Source organism: Neophocaena asiaeorientalis, unplaced genomic scaffold, assembly GCF_003031525.2.
Source record: "Neophocaena asiaeorientalis asiaeorientalis breed wild unplaced genomic scaffold, Neophocaena_asiaeorientalis_V1.1 scaffold150, whole genome shotgun sequence".
Classification (NCBI taxonomy): domain Eukaryota; kingdom Metazoa; phylum Chordata; class Mammalia; order Artiodactyla; family Phocoenidae; genus Neophocaena; species Neophocaena asiaeorientalis.
The window spans coordinates 5,491,065-5,503,928 of NW_020176571.1; the positions used below are offsets into that span (position 1 = coordinate 5,491,065).

The following is a 12,864-nucleotide window of genomic DNA, read 5'->3' on the forward strand; positions in this document are numbered from 1 at the left end:
CCAGGGTGACCAGCAAAGTCTTGACCTTGCCAAGGCCTTTGCCCGGCGTCCACAATGACCTCATGTTAAGGTTAAGGAAACCAAGGTCATTCACAAAGAGAGGCAGCCCGCCCATGTCCCTTGGATGGCCAACTAGGCCTCCAGGGCCCTGGTGTCTGCAGTATAAACCATCAGCTGCCCCAGTAAGGGTCTGAGCAGAAGAGGCGCTGGTCCAGCATCACACCGATGAGAGTGTGAGAAGTCTGAGGGGGGAACGTTCTAGTCCTACTCGACCGTGGACAGGTGAGTCCCTTCCCTAAACAACTGCAGCCTGTTTGGAGCAGGCTGGCCAGCACTAAACACCCCCAGGGCTGACATAATATCTTCCTCAATTCCACGTTCACCTATCATGGGCTGCAGGACACAAGTCCCGACCGACTAACGAATGAACGGGTGGAAACCATCACATAAGAACCCTGGACAAAACCGGAGCTATTTGGCCTGGAAAAGAAAAGATGCCATGCTCTTAGAACAAATTTGGAGCCCTGCCTCGGGACAAAGAGATGTGACTTATTCTATTTTGCTGGGAAACATGGACAAAAGGACAGAGATGTTTACATGGCCCAACAGCCCCCATGGCACGGCCCCTGCCCCGTCCCTGCCCTTGTTAACTACCAGTCACCCCAAGCCCCCCCTCTCCAGCCACCCTGGCCTCCGTGTCCGAACACAAACACCGTCCACCTTAGGGCTCTGGCACCTGCTACTCCATCTGCCTGAATTCTCGAGTCAGGATATTTACGTGGCTCCTTCCCTCCCTTCCACAAAGACTCCACTCACACCCTTTGAGACAGGTCTCATCAGACCAACCAATCTAACACACACAAGATCCCCACTAGAATATGATCTCCACCAGGGCGGCTGTGGACAAAACCATGGCGCCCGCAAAGATATCCACGTTCTCATCCCCGGAAGCGGGAATATGTTACCACACGTGGCAAAAGGAACTTTGCAGGTGTGGTTGCGTTAAGGGTCCTGAGACGGGAAGACTGCCCTGGATCATCTAGGTGGGCTCAGTGCAATCACGGGGTCTTATGAGGAGCACAGAAGTCAGAGTGAGAAGTGTGATGTGACAGAGAGAAGCAGAGAGAGTGGAAGACGCTATGCTGTTGGCTTTGACGATGGAGGATGGGACCACAGCCAAGAGATGTGGGCAGCCCCAGAAGCTAGGAAAGGCAAGAAGACAGATTTTCCCCTAAAGCCACCAGAAGGAATGCAGCCCTGCCGACCGATTGTATACTTTTGACCTCCAGAACCAGAAGATAATCTATTTGTGTTGCTTTTCTAAGCCACTAAGTCTGTGGTAATTTATTATAGCAGCAATAGGAAACTAATACGAAGTTAAGATACATATAAATATATAACTATATACATATGTATATACATTTATATATAGTTCTTTCCCTGCTGTGTCCACAGTGCCTAGAACAGTTGCTGGGAAGGTCTGTCCTGCCACCAGGGCAGACAGAGCACTTGTCACATTCATGCCCATCAGAGAAAATGAAGTCCCAGCAAACCATCGGAACCTGGACGGATACCGCAAGCCGCTTTCCCCAAAGCAGGTGCTGAGCAGTTTCCCTGCAAGCATCGGCCGATGCTGGCCTGTGGCCCCGTGGGAGGGTGCACCCGGAACGCTCTGCAGAGTTATGATAACATCATGCATGACCGTCTGCCTCTTGAGGTTAAGAAACCTTGAGAATAGCTCTTGCCCGATCTTTTCTTTCCTTTCTTTGTGGATATAAACTGCTTGCCTAGCAAGGCCACTCAAGGGACTGTTTGCAGGGTCCGGGAACCCTCCCTCCTTCCCAGAAAGAGCCTGTCTCGGGAACAGCCAAGGTGAACCCTAACCCTTGAGTCTTATTTGCAGCGGGAGGGAGGCTGGACTAGGTGACCACCCACCCTCCCCCAAGACGGCGGGTGAGGGCCGCGGACTGCTGCCCGGGAAGCTGAAGATGCAACCGGACAGGATGAGGGGGAAGCGGAGAAGGGCCACCCACCTGGTAAGTCTGCTTCAGGAACACAGAGATACCCAGGTGGCGGTCCCAGACCACGGAGAGGGCCTTGCCCAGCAGCACGGTGATGTACAGGCCGGACTCCACCACCTCAAAGTAAGTCTCATCTTTCATGGACCTCTTCACGCTCACCTGAGGGAGGACGCAGTGTGAGACCAGGACAGTGATGGTCGGGTGTAAGGCCCAGCTCCACCCGCCCCACGGCCCTCCAGAGCCGCTGGTCATTTGCCCCGTTCGGCCAGAGCTGCGTCCATCTTGCCTACCTCTCTCCAAGAATCCTAGGATGAAGAGGTGGCGGCAAAAACATAATTACGAGATTAAAAATACGATGAAACCTGCTGGCAGAAGATCACCTATCACGTCATGAAAAGAATTTTTTGGACACTTGATCATTAAATACACATGGTCCCCTAAAGATGTTTTTAATGTGGTGATGGTTTTAAGCACCTCTAGGCAACTGATTTAAGATGGACCTAGAGACTGCCATACAGAGTGAAGTAAGTCAGAAAGAGAAAAACAAATACCATATGCTAACACATGTATATGGAATCTAGAAAAATGGTACTGATGAACCTAGGGGCAGGGCAGGAATAAAGATGCAGACGTAGAGAATGGACTTGAGGACACAGGGAGGGGGAAGGGTAAGCTGGGACGAAGTGAGAGAGTGGCATGGACATATAGACACTACCAAATGTAAAATAGATAGCTAGTGGGAAGCAGCTGCATAGCACAGGGAGATCAGCTCGGTGCTTTGTGACCCCCTAGAGGGGTGGGATAGGGAGGGTGGGAGGGAGGGAGACGCAAGAGGGAAGGGATATGAGGATGTATGTATACATATAGCTGATTCACTTTGTTATACAGCAGCAATCATTGTAAAGCAATTATACTCCAAAAAAGATATTAAAAATATAAATTAATTAAAATAAAATCCCTTATTGGCTTATTAAAAAATAAATCCACCCCTTTATTAAAACGAGCACTAGATTCTCCCCTTTCCTCCCATCTCCCACTCGAGTTGCCGTCAGCAGGAGTCACAGCTGAACAGGGAGACAGGGAAGCTCGGCGCTGGAAGCAGGAATCCCAGACTTCAGCCCACAAAGGACCTGAGCCCTTGACTCGGCTGACTCGCTGCCGGTGCCGAGCCCTCCCTGCCCGTTTCACGGTACTTGGCTGACCATATAACCCATAAGACTGAGGCTGACGCTAAGAACTTGTCACCCCTTCACCAAGGTCCTCTCCCTGGGGACACACCACAGGCAGAGCCTCCCACTCTATGTCACTACTGTCATCTGTCTTAAGTAGAACTGTCCCTGAAATGGACACGGCTGACCCAAGTCAACAGGTCCTGCTTGCTCCACAGCTATCTTCTCTAAGGGAGGAGAATTCACCTCCCACCCCCTGGTATCAGCGGGGGATCTTCCTGGACCGGAGCACAAACCCGTGTCCCTTGCATCAGCAGGCAGACTCTCAACCACCGTGCCACCAGGGAAGCCCAGTGGTGGGTATTTGCCAGAAGGTAGGATGCGGGCTGAGGCCACAGAACAAAATGAAGATATGGGGAAGGGGTGAGCCCAGATCCAGGTCTCCCAGGTACCGATGTGGCCAGACCAGCACAGCTGTGCTCCAGGGACCCCTGCCACTTCAGATGCAGGTTCCTGGGCCTCACCCAGACCTGAGCCAGGACCTCAGGGTGGACCTGAAGGTTGGTGTCTTAAACAAGGTCTCCTGGGTGGTTCTCAGGTAGACCTCTGAGAGCCACTCTGTGAGCTCTTCGCACACAGGGCCTGAGTCTGTGCACTTTGAGCTCTTTAGCAAAGATTTTATCTAAAGAGAACCGAAAAACATAAAAGAAGGTAAAAATCCCCCCAAACACCATCATCTCCCAAAATATATATTTATATATGCGTGTGTATATATAACATATTGGATGTATAATAAGTGTGTATATACTTGTATATATACTATATATGTGTATATATGTATGCACATGTGTGTATATATTTTTGTGAATATATGTATACAAGTGTGTATATGTGTGTATACATTAGTATATAATATATAATGTGGGTATATAATATATACTATATATGTGTGTATATGCGTGTATATATTTGTATATATAATATATGTAAATGGGATATATCTGTATATTATGTATACATGTGTATATTTGTATGCATAGTATACGTGCATATATGTGTATATACATTTGTATATATAATACATATAACTGTGGGTATATATGTGTGTATATTTGTATGTATAATATATATGTATGTGTGTACATTCATATATAATACATAAAACTGTGGGTATATAATACATATGCATTTGTGTGTATACTTGTATGCATAATATATGTGTATATGTGTATACATTTGTATATATAATACATATAAATGTGGGATCTAATATATATGTATATTGTGTACTGTGTATAACGTATTTGCATTTATAATGTATGTGTACATATGTGTTCATACATTTGTATACATTTATATATACGTCGGTATATAATATATGTGTATATATGTGCATATACATTTGTATATATAATATATATATGTGGGCTATAATATATATGTATATATGTGTGTGATATATTTATATATATAATATACGTGTATGTGTGTATATTTGTATATATAATATGTATAACTGTGGGCATATAACATATATGTATATGTGTGTATGCATAGTATACTCGTGTGTGTGTGTATATTTGTATATATAGTGTGTATATAATGCATATGTATATATGTGTGTGTATATACGTATTCCTATATGAAAGTCCTCCCACCCTCCCATCTCCCGTCGCCTCCGGAGGTCAGCCCTGGCTCTCCCAACACTGGTGCAGATACGGTTACACACCCTTCTCCACATGTGTGTCTGCACTTCCTTCCACTAAAATGGATCGTGTAATCTGTCACCACCTGCCACCCGCCACCCTCACAGGACGAGGCGAGGTCAGAGGATACAGCGCTGCCTCATCTCTCCACTGGCTGCACAACGTTCCATCCACACACGTTCTGGACGGACACTCGGCATGTGCTCTTCATCAGCCGACGGAGGGGCGTGAGGGTGGAGGGACGAGCCCACACTCACCTCCCCATCAAACAGCTCAATCTCGCCTCCTTCCACCAGGATGGTGACGCGCCTCCTGCATTTCAGGGAGGGATAGCCGCACCCCTCGTTCCCCACCAGGATCCGGAAGGTCCCAGGGTTACTGCCACAGTAATCCTGGGGAAAAACAGGTGTCAGGATAGAAACACTATCCCTGCTACTCCTCCCCAGATCAGCAGACTGGCATCCCATCACCTCAAGCCTTTGAAGGATGTGTTACAGGAGGTTGCCATGTCCACGTGTGTGTGAGAGAGACAGACAGACAGAGACGGAGGACACTCACAGGTGTGTCATCCTCAGCCATCACCTATGAAGGGGGGGGGAGGGGTGGGAGGGGGAGAAGGAGGGACACAGGGAGAGGGAACATGGACCCATCAGCCTACAGCTCCCCCTGAGCCTGTTAGTCCAGCCTCAGCCGGGGAACTAGCACAGTCCAGCCACGTGGCACTTGGCAGCTCTAAGTTCTGGTGGAGTCCCTCTGGACTGCTGGCCCAGAACTGTAACCAAAGACTGCAGGACCCAGCAACACCAGCTGAGCTACCGTCCCTAGCAGGGAACAGAGGGTATGGGAGCAGTGGTCCTCGCTGGGGAATTGCATAGAAAGGAAGCAAAAGCGGACACGTTTCTGGCAAATATCGCCCATGGTGGCTATTGCTGTGATGTGATGGGAAAAAAAACACCCAGCACAGAAAAGCTAGGGGTGGGCCTTGTTTCTGCCACTTACTGGATAATATTGAGTAAGTCACTTACCTCTCTGACCCTCATACACACACACATACACATACACACACACACACAGAGGCACACGTACAGAGACACACATTCATATACACACAAAGACACACACACATACATACCACACACAAACAAATATATATAACACACACACATGCACACACATACAAAGACACATACACTCACACACACACATACATACATTCCACACACACGATGTGCCCCTCTGTAAGATGCAATCCGCCAACTTGATGGGATTGGTAGGTTAAACGGGTTTGTCTTAGGTTAATGGGATTGTGAAAGTTAAAAGAGAGAACGAAGGTACAAGTGCTTTGTCACCAGCTGAGATTTTTCTGAAGGAGAAAGAGTTAAGTCCTGATAACACCTCCCAAAGGAGGAAGGGAGGAAAGGGAGGGGGGCCTCCGGACAAAGTATCAGAGGGGACAACGGCACTGGCGGTGGGGCAGGAAAAGCAGCCCCACGAGGGGCACGACTCGGAGGGATTCCAACTGGCTCCTAGGCAGGAAGAGCTGGGGCGGTAGGTCTGACCGGCCCCTCTCGCTGCACTGAAATGTCGTGTTTTCTGGGTGCCCAGATCTGAACCTGGCTGGGGAGTGGAGCCCCAGAGCTGGTATCACCCCATCTTCTGCTACCAAGGCTGGGAAGCAGACAGATAACAGAAAGACGGGCTTCCATAGACGATGTGTGGGAAAGCCCTAGAGGGTTCCTGGGTGTGGGTAAAAGCATTTCGTGGGGTGCACACCCGTCTCCCCAGCGCGCCGCCCACCTCTCTGGGGCCAGCCTGGGGCGCGGGCCAGAGGCAGGGGGCTCGCTCCCCGCGCGCTGGGCAGCCGTCATGCTTGGTGCCCCTGTCCTCGTTGCCGGACTCCCGGGCCCTGCAGCTCTGTCTCTGGGGCTGAGGCCCCCTCGGGTCTGCGGTCCTCCCTCCAGCCCACACGGAGCCCCTCCCCTGACGCCCCCGAGAGCGGAGACGGAGAGACCACAGTCGTTTAAGCTGCGCAGAGCCCAGCCGCCTGGAGGACAAAGCGCTCGGCCCTCCTTGCTCACCCACGTCGGTGTCAACCAGCGAGAGAAACTTGCAGGAACCCGTGGGCGGGAAAGGGGGCCGAGCAGCCCTCACGTAGCAGCTAGGATTCCCCCAGGCTGCTCCTCGGCCTGCCGGGCAGCGGGACCTTCTGTACCCACAGTCCCTCACCGCCCCCCCCCCCCATTCTGAGCTGCATGAGGTTAGAAATGAAAATGGTGGAAAATGCGATGGAATGGAATGGGGACTTCCCTGGCGGTCCAGCGGTTAGGACCCTGCGCTCTCACTGCCGAGGGCCCGGTTCAATCCCTGGTTGGGGAACTAAGATCCCACAAGCCTCGAGGTGCGGCAAAAAAAAAAAAAAAAGAGAGAGAGAATAGAACAGAATAAAATAGAATAGAATCACAGGGCGGGAACCAAACTCCAGGGGTCATTTCAACCTTCCCTGAGTGGGCTGCTCACTGCCCAAGGATGCTGGCAGGAAGGGTGCTGGGGCTGAAATCCAGCCCGGGCTCCACTCCCCACTGGTCCCCTGACTGAGGCTGTGTCTGCAGAAGGAAAGGGAGCCTTCCTCTCGTTGCATTGTGCTGGGACTGGGGCGGATGGGAGCCTGCCCCACACCAAGGCCAGTCAACGAATGAGCTTCTGCCCCGTCCTGGGAGGTGTGCAGGTGAGCTGGAGGGACACAGCAGTCACTCGAGTCTCGAGGTCCTGCCTCTCCAGGAGCTGGAAAATCACTCCCGTAGAAACCAGCCCCCAGTGCTGTTTCCACCGACAGAATGGTGGCATCCGGTCTGGGAGCACACTCACCCCCGAGCCCTGCTCTCACCTGTGCCAGGACGTACTGGCACTCCCCGGGAAACAGGTACTTGAGCCCGTCAAAGGTGAGGTAGTGAGCCAGGCCCAGGGTGGAGCAGGTGGCATCGCACACGTGGTCCGTGCAGTTCCACTTCCGGTCCCGACAGACACTGGGAACAAGATGGGGGGGGGGTGAGGGCGGGGCCCTCGGGCGTCGGTTCAGCAAGGACGCCACCCACCCTCCAGGAGGCCGCAGGAAGCGTCGGGAGGGTGGTCTGCAGCCTGTGGATCGGACCTCACAGGGCCCCGCGGTCATGAACCCACACATTTTTAGAGCACGGGGCCCAGGAGGAGAGGGAAGCCATGCTGCCCCCCACCCCCGTCACGAGGCAAAGAAGGGCCCTGGTTGGCTGAGGTGACCCAGGGACACTCTGTCACCACCTGCTCCGGACGTGCCAAAGCCCAGTCTCCCAGGACATCACCTGGGAGGGGCCACAGGGTCTCTACAGAAAAGACACTGAGGCCGATAGCCCCTCTGAGGCTAAGGGGACACACGTCCAGAATGGCAGGAAAATTCTGAGCTGGGGAAACAGTGACCAGCTGTGAGCTTCTGCCAGGAGAGGGTGGGCAGCAATGTGTGTAAACCCGCAGCGACTTGCCGGCTGCCCTATGGCCCCATCCCTCCACCCAGTAACAGAGCCGACATCAGGAAGCCCGACAGGGGCGGCAGCGGTGGAAAGCTCAGACCTCAGGCCACAGACACTAAGCCCCTTACTGCCTGTCCCCATGGCCCTTCCCTAAAGCTGTGCACTGCCCCAAAGAAAGGGATGGTGAGTGAGCAGAGCCTGGGGTTGTGTGAACGACGGTCTCTTTCCAGGCAAGCACACTCACAATATGGCTGGGGGAGAGGACAAGGCCAGAGAAGGACCCCCGATCCCGTGCCCTGGGATAGCTTGGTCACGCATGCAGTGATGGATATGGCCCTTATCTTCCCCAGGAAACACTGCTGTCCAGAAAGTGTCCCCGTGGGGTGAGCACACGGGATGATAAAGTCTCCCATTTGACAGATGGAGAAAGAGAGGCACAGAGAAAAGGAAAGGAGCAGCCACGTTACCATGGGTGGGAGGGGAGCAAGTACCAGAGCAACACCCCACCCCCCGTCCCCAGCATCGCTGGAACCCTTCCCGGCCTCACCAAGTATTGCAGTCCACCTTCACCGTCTCTCCGGGGGTGTACTCTCTGCCCTGGTGGAAGCAGGGACACCTTTCCAGGGCCACACACCTGTTGTCCTGCCGGACCTAAGGGAAAGCGATCCAGAAGTCTTGGGGCCGCAACGAGTGATCCAACAGCCGCGGCCAGAGGCGGCCCAGGGAGCCCACGCCCAGTCTGGGGCTGGAATCCCGGCTCTTGTCTACACTGTTCCCCCTGGCTCAGCTGAAGACACTCTGAGCCCCTCCGCCCTCATACACTGCAGGGGCAGGAGCCCTGGGACCTGGTGGAGACTCTGATAACACATGTCAGAAGCCCTTGAGACGTGCATCTCCTTAGACCCAGTAATTCCTCCAGAGGACTTCTCCAAAGGTAATAGAGTTATAGGCAAAAACTAATGTACAATTATTTATCATTCCAAAATAAAAATGGAAGCAACTAAGTGTTCAACAATAGGAACGTGATTAAACCCATTAAGGAACCTCCAGGTGATGGTGTCCTGTGGAGCGCATTAAAGTCTGAAAAGTTTTGAGAACTACTTATGCTGTTAATTTCTAAAACTGTATACACATATGGTCCCAATGATTAATATATATATGCATATATTTCAAAAACAAAATAGTCTTGAAGGAAATATATAAGTTGCCTCCAAAGGGCTTGGGAAGTGTAGAAGTTGCCTCTGGTGGGCTAGGATAAGGGAACCTTATTTTCTTATTTGGTTTTAAATTTTTTTTCTGAATGTTCTTCATTGAGCATCTACTATGTTCTATAGCTGAAGAAAATGGATAATGTATTTAATAAAATGAATTAATTAGTGAACAATGCACTTAATGCCCTAGAGGTAAAAGTTGAATAGTGGCCACAGGCAGGGATGGACCAGAACCAGAGGCTGGGGGTTTTCAAGCCCCACGAGCACCCTTGTCACCCCGTCCCCTGATGGTCCAACACACCCTCACAGGGCCTGCCCTTCTTCCCCACCCCCCCACCAGTGAAGGAGTAACTATGTGACAAGTTATACTCCTCAGGGGTGCCGGGGCCAGGAGGAAAAGAATGAAGACCCGCTGGCCCCAGTGACCTTAGGGAGAGCTGGCCAAACCCACTCTGATCCCACACGTAGATCTGCTTCTGTCCCAACCCTAGGAGGCAGCCCTGGACGCCGGCTCTGCGTGACCCTGGGTGAAGGGACCACGGCACTCTGGTTCCAGAGCCACCCGAGGGGTGAGAAGCTGCTGGTCTGGGTGCCTTAGCATCTGTGCGATCCCGTCACTCTGCAGACAAGCCTGGGTTCCCTGGGCCTATAGCCAGACAAAGCCCTGGGACAGAGCGGTCTTGGGCTGAACAAAGACTAAATTTATGTGTGTGCATGTGTATATGTGTGCATGCAAGTGTGTGTGCATGCGTCTGTATGTGCATGCATGTGTCTGTGTGAGTTTGCATGTGTGTGCATGCATGTGTATGTGTGGGTGCACGCGCGTGTGTGTGTGTGTGTGTGTGTGTGTTGGAAGGGGTGGAAAGAAGAACCTCCACGACTCAGCCACCAGCTTCATGCATCCTCTGGAGTGTTCCTGAGTCCCCGAGGCCTAAGGGAAGGGGCAGCATGGGAGCTAGAGTGAGGAAGATGCAGGGGGACTACGCTCTAGGTGGCTCGTACCTCCGGGGGCCACAATGTCCTTGGCACACATCCAGCTTAGGCACCCAGGAAGGAGGATGGCAGCCCAGTGGGAACAGGGAAGATGGGAAACGTCCCTCCACCCCAGTCTTCAAAAGCCTTGCAATCAGGCTTCACCCCCGCATCCCCCAAGCTTGTCATCTTTGATGTAAGTCCCAGACCCGCCACCTCGTGGCTATTCTGGGAATGACCATGGCCTCCCTGTGGACCCCCGACCTGCTCGCCAGCCCGGGCTCCTGCAGTTAATGGAGACCAACCAGACAACGAGCCTCGTTATGGGAAACATTATGTGAGGCGAAACGATGCAGGATGGATTCCAGAAAGTGGCCCTGCTCATCTCCCCTGAGCGGAAGCAAGCTGCGGGGAGGGCTCCCATGCCTCTTGGTCTGCGTGCCGGACGTTTTTATCTCTCTCCAGGGTGGTCAACCCACTGACAAAAAGTCCTGCACTCCCAGGGCCCAGGTAACCCCTCGCCTGGGCCAGGGGTGAGTCCCAGGGAGCCTGGCCCTCCTCCAAGGGACAGAAAACTCAAATCCCAGTTTGGCCATGAAATAATACTGTCACCCCCTTCCCAGCTCTCACTGACAAACCACATGGCTCCTCTCTGCCCTGCTTATTTTAGTGAAAGGAGATGACTAATTGATGGATTATGGTATTAAAATAGGACCTTGGTATCAAATGAGGACAGGGGCATGGGTTTAGACCTAGGTCAGAGGTGGAGGAAGCAAAGTGGAGCCTTAAAGGGAGAGGAGAGGTTTCTCAGCAGGAGGCTCCCGACCTGGAACAGAAGATCAAATATCACCAGCCTAGCCAAAAGCACCCAGAGTCCTAAAGCGCTAAAGAATCCACAGAGATAGAAAGATAAAGACACAAGCAGGAGACGGACGGGATGGAGATGAGAACAGGTCCACGTGTAGGGTGGGCCAGTACAGCAGCCCCGAAGTGAATTTCGTGCAAGTCACTTACTTAAACTTCATGTTTGAAAAGAAGAGAACCATTCCTGCCTAGTCTTCTTCCCTTTAGGACACCAGAAGGATAGTAAGATAAAGTTGACGAAAGTTGACGCATGTCCTTCAAGGACTGCAGAAGAAAACAGGCAGAAATAGCTGTCGCCATTGTTCATCAGCTCATGCCACCTTGAGTAAGAAAGGCTCGTGCTGAGAACACAGTCCTGGGTCTTGATCAGCAAGAAAAATTATGAAGTAGAAAAAAATTGGCATTGTTGCTCTTCTCTGAAAAGGCCCCATCTTCACCCCGCCATACTGACCTACTCTCCAGAATCTTTTACTGCCTTCCAGCTGTCCTCTGTTCTCCCCGCCAATACTTCCAGCTCAATGCAGCTGCCTTCAACTAGATGTTTGCTAGAGGAAAGAATATGATGAAATAACTCATGCTAAAGTGTGAATGACTTCCTATGAGGATTTATAAGGGAAGCTTTTTTAAAGTTGTTTTTGATTAACTAAATTCATACCTATTATATTTCAGTAAACCTGATTAGGTGGCAAATCATAGGAAGTGCAGGAGATATCTTTGAGACAGGGGGGCTTTCTTGGGCCTTTTAGAATTACGTCTCGTAGGATTTACAGTGTACACATGAGAGGCCCTCTCTGGATGGGCCCCTGAGCCCAAGCCCTACCTTTCAAAAAGCAGCGCCAACCAAAGGGGAAAGGGGGGGAGGGATAAATTGGGAAATTGAGATTGACATATACACACTACTATATATAAAATAGATAACTAGTAAGAACCTGCTGTACAGCACAGGGAACTCTATTCAATGTAATGACCTCTATGGGAATAGAATCTAAAAAAGAGTGGATATATGTATATGTATAACTGATTCGCTTTGCTGTACACCTGAAACTAACACAACATTGTAAATCAACTAGACTCCAATAAAAATTAATTTTAAAAAAAAACACACACACACACAAAAAACCAAATAGCAGTGCCAAAGGTTTTTCGGTCTTCATAGTGGGCCAGTGAGAAAACTGGGCCTCAAAGGACCAGGGAAATGAACACACATCTCAGCTGCTGAGAGCTTTTCCAGTACCAGCAGAACTGGGTACCAATTTGGAAAATGTGACCGCTGGACTTCAGAGCGTAAGTGAGCATCTCCCAGACAGGGGTACTACACTGGGAGTCAGGAGGCCTGGATTTCCACTACACAGTTATGTAGCCTTGAATGGTTCTGTGTCCTTTCTCTCCTCGGTCTCCTTCTGTGTCCTCGGGGCGGGGTG

At 51.2% G+C, this 12,864-nt stretch overlaps 1 protein-coding gene across 3 annotated transcripts in view; it reads right to left on the reverse strand.

The window, feature by feature from the left end:
* VWF (von Willebrand factor) overlaps nt 1-12,864 on the reverse strand; it is a 142,687-nt gene that overhangs the window by 50,173 nt on the left and 79,650 nt on the right. For all 3 annotated transcript variants that reach the window (XR_003001563.1, XM_024733216.1, XM_024733215.1), the window contains 4 exons: nt 8,944-9,047; nt 7,781-7,919; nt 5,154-5,288; nt 2,034-2,180 (listed from right to left, as the gene is read on the reverse strand). Coding sequence is in view for 2 of the 3 variants with exons in the window: in XM_024733216.1 (XP_024588984.1) it covers nt 2,034-2,180; nt 5,154-5,288; nt 7,781-7,919; nt 8,944-9,047 (525 nt within the window). In the remaining variant the exon portion in view is untranslated. The remainder of the gene's footprint in view (nt 1-2,033; nt 2,181-5,153; nt 5,289-7,780; nt 7,920-8,943; nt 9,048-12,864) is intronic.